The sequence below is a fragment of the Hylobates moloch genome, unplaced genomic scaffold, assembly GCF_009828535.3.
Source record: "Hylobates moloch isolate HMO894 unplaced genomic scaffold, HMol_V3 SCAFFOLD_2, whole genome shotgun sequence".
Classification (NCBI taxonomy): domain Eukaryota; kingdom Metazoa; phylum Chordata; class Mammalia; order Primates; family Hylobatidae; genus Hylobates; species Hylobates moloch.
The window spans coordinates 59,080,627-59,083,836 of record NW_026652277.1 but is presented as its reverse complement, the minus strand read 5'-3'; the positions used below and the strand labels follow the sequence as shown (position 1 = coordinate 59,083,836).

At 33.7% G+C, this 3,210-nt stretch overlaps 1 protein-coding gene across 1 annotated transcript in view; it reads left to right on the top strand.

Moving 5' to 3' along the window:
- The first annotated feature begins 457 nt into the window (after positions 1-457).
- Positions 458-3,210, top strand: part of AFM (afamin) — a 22,433-nt gene continuing 19,680 nt past the window's right edge. The window contains exons 1-3 of the mRNA XM_032164216.2: positions 458-576; positions 2,654-2,702; positions 2,971-3,103. Of these exons, the coding sequence (XP_032020107.1) occupies positions 489-576; positions 2,654-2,702; positions 2,971-3,103 (270 nt within the window). The 5' untranslated portion in view covers positions 458-488. The remainder of the gene's footprint in view (positions 577-2,653; positions 2,703-2,970; positions 3,104-3,210) is intronic.

Here is a 3,210-nt window from a genome sequence, read left to right as displayed (position 1 = left end):
TTGTGAATAATGAGGTAATAAACATGGAAGTGCAGGTATATCTTCTTAATATTTTATTTTTAATTTTCGTGAGTACATAGTAGGTGTATATATTTATATCTTTGAGATACTGATTTCACTTCCTTTGGATATATATGCATAAGAGAGATTGCTGGATTATATCTGTTCTGGCCCTTTGTTTCTTTAACATTTGCAGTATTTTAAGTTTTTTTTCTTTTGGTTGTCTATTTGATTAGGTATTGTGCATACTTAGCCTGTGGACTTTTGTTCCAGCTCAGTAGATTTTTTCCAGTGAAACACAAAGGTAATTTTTTTTTCTGGTTAATAGTTAGCAAGAATTCTGCAGAGTGATCAAAAAAATCAAATACTCAGTATTTCAGAAATAGATTAAATAGGTTACTTTTTTACTGGTAATGTGAAAGAATAGTATAAAAACTTGATTTTCCTCAACAACATTACTTTCTTTTGTAAATGTGGTTTCTAGAAAGATGAAACAGTTAAAACTTACAGGTTTTATTTTTTTCTTGTTTTTTTTGACTGAATCCCTAACCCTGCCCGTACAACCTCAGGATGTAGGTAAGAAATTTACTTGTATATCAGCTAAAGCATGACCAGTTAGAATAATTTCTATTTTTAAAATTTTGTTTTCTTTCAAGTTAATTCTTTACTTTCTTTTTTCACCCTCTCACTAATTTACGTAGACTAACCAGTTATCCAAAACTAACCTTTTCAGAATTTTTATTTTGATGGTAATTTTTATATTACCAAGTCTATATGAAGAAACAGTTGTCACATCCGAAAAATAATCAGCAGTCTATGACAGGACAGAAAGTGTTGCTGGGAGGCACATTTGGATTTTAATATTGGTATTTCTTGCAAATATGTGTAGTTTATGGTAACAGTGGAACAATAGATGTTAACTGGGATTTTTCTGGAACCTTCGGTTGTCCAAAATATTTCCCAACTATATCTTTAGGGAATGCAGAACCTAGTTCCTCCTTCAACTGTACAGTTTGAACATCCCCTCCTGAGCCTGGCCATCTCAGTCTGGAGGAAGCGATGACTTTTTTTATTTCTTCCATCCAAAGGGGAAATATTTTGAAGCTCGTATGTCTAGAGGAGTTGTCTTTTTCTAATCCTTTTGTCCTAGAAGGAGCTCCTTTCTTTGACTTGAACAAATGTGCCCTAAGCATGACAGTGGCCCTGAAGGCATGGATCATGTCTTACTCAATTTGACACGCCCCTATAATACCAGCTAGTGAGACAGGCTTGAAGACTAGTCATTTTTTTGAGTTTTCCTGCTCCTTTTCCCTTGTAACAACCTGTTTCAAAATCTTGATTTTTTGCCTCTTTAATATCTTGTGTATCTATATTTTCCTTTTTCATTTCCATTACTCCTACCAAAATTTAGATCTTGCTGATTTCTCAGTGTGACAGTTGCAAAGTCTTCTATGGCCTTCTTGCTTTGTCCCATCCACCCTTCTTTTGCCCATTTATTTAACAAATAGTTCTTTCTACCTTTTTCTATTTGTCAGGCACTGTGGAAAGTCCCATGACATTAGATACACCATTACCTGACTCGTATTTCTTAGTGTATAGAAATGATCAGATTACTATCCTATATAAACATTTTCCAGGGCTCTCCATGGCTTCCAAATGAAGCCCACACTCCTCAGCTTTATATACAAGACTCCTATAATCTGGACCCAGGTTCTTTCTATCCTAGGTACCATTATTCCTCTTTGTGACCCACTTTCTCATCAAAATAGATTGACTTTCCCTAAATACTTCTCAAGATTTCTTACCTTAATGCTTTTACTCACATCATTCTCCACACAGACAGACAGGGTTTTTCATTTTTCTGTTAGCTGAGTCTCTTACATGTACTCATGCTCAATTCATATCTCACTCCTCCTATAATCCTTTTTTTCCTTTCTTTCCCACCCAGGATTCATAAAGAATTTCCAACTTAATCCCATTCTAAATTACATTATTGTCACATGCATGAGTAACTTCCATTAGAGAGCCGCTTAGGAACCTGATGTCAAGGGGAGACATTTTAGTCATTGTTGATTGCTTCACAGGGTCCAGCACAACACTTTGCAAAAAATAACTGTAGTTTATGTGAACAAACATAAATATGCTCCAATTAGTATATGCTCATTGGGAGGGAATCCATGATTTTAGGTGGATCTGGAGATGACCTAAATAGCTATGACTGAGTAGTGCTATAAACTATGCTGACCACCAGCATGCTACAGCATCTCTCATCAGGCTCTGTTATGGCATTGAATCAGCCATTAGTTAATTTTCATATCACTTCTCTAGTCATAAATGATAGACATTATCATGGTAATGTATTTGACATTTTTATCTGGGGAGCCATCAATGGCAAATTTAAAGTCTAGTCAGATTAAGATTTATTTTGGTCAATTCAATTTAGTAAATATTTCTTGAACACATAATCAACAATGATTAAGATTTCCTATTTTGTTCATATGACTTATTTGTTTCTTGTTAAATATGCAAAATTATCTCCTGTCATCAGTGGTCTATTTTGTATTTTACACACTTAAATGCCATGTATAGTCATTTATTTGAAAAATGTTAGAAAGCCATGTTATGTAATAAACTAAATATTCTTGCTTTTCAGATAACTTCAATAGTACTCAAAAATTTATAGAAGAGAATGTTGAATACATGTGAGTTGTGCTAAATACTTTTTGATGATGATTTTTAAAATGACATATTCTAGAAATGTTAATGCTTCTCAAAACTAATTTAACTAAACAGAAGCCATATCTAAGAAGACAACTTTAATTATAAAATTCAGGCAAAGAAGTTGTAAAATTTATAGCCATTACAATAGATAATTTCCTGAGGCTAGTCAGGATGTTCCTGTGACTTTTTCTTGGCCATAAATGGAAACTCTGCAACTGATCTTTGTATACCCCATGTGAACTGTTGCAGCACCATCATTGCATTTGCTCAGTATGTTCAGGAAGCAACCTTTGAAGAAATGGAAAATCTGGTGAAAGACATGGTAGAATACAAAGACAGATGTATGGCTGACGAGACGCTCCCAGAGTGTTCAAAATTACCTGTAAGTAAATTGCTTGTGTTTCTTTTCCTTTTCTTTCTTTCTTTCTTTCTTTCTTTCTTTCTTTCTTTCTTTCTTTCTTTCTTTCTTTCTTTCTTTCTTCTTTCTTT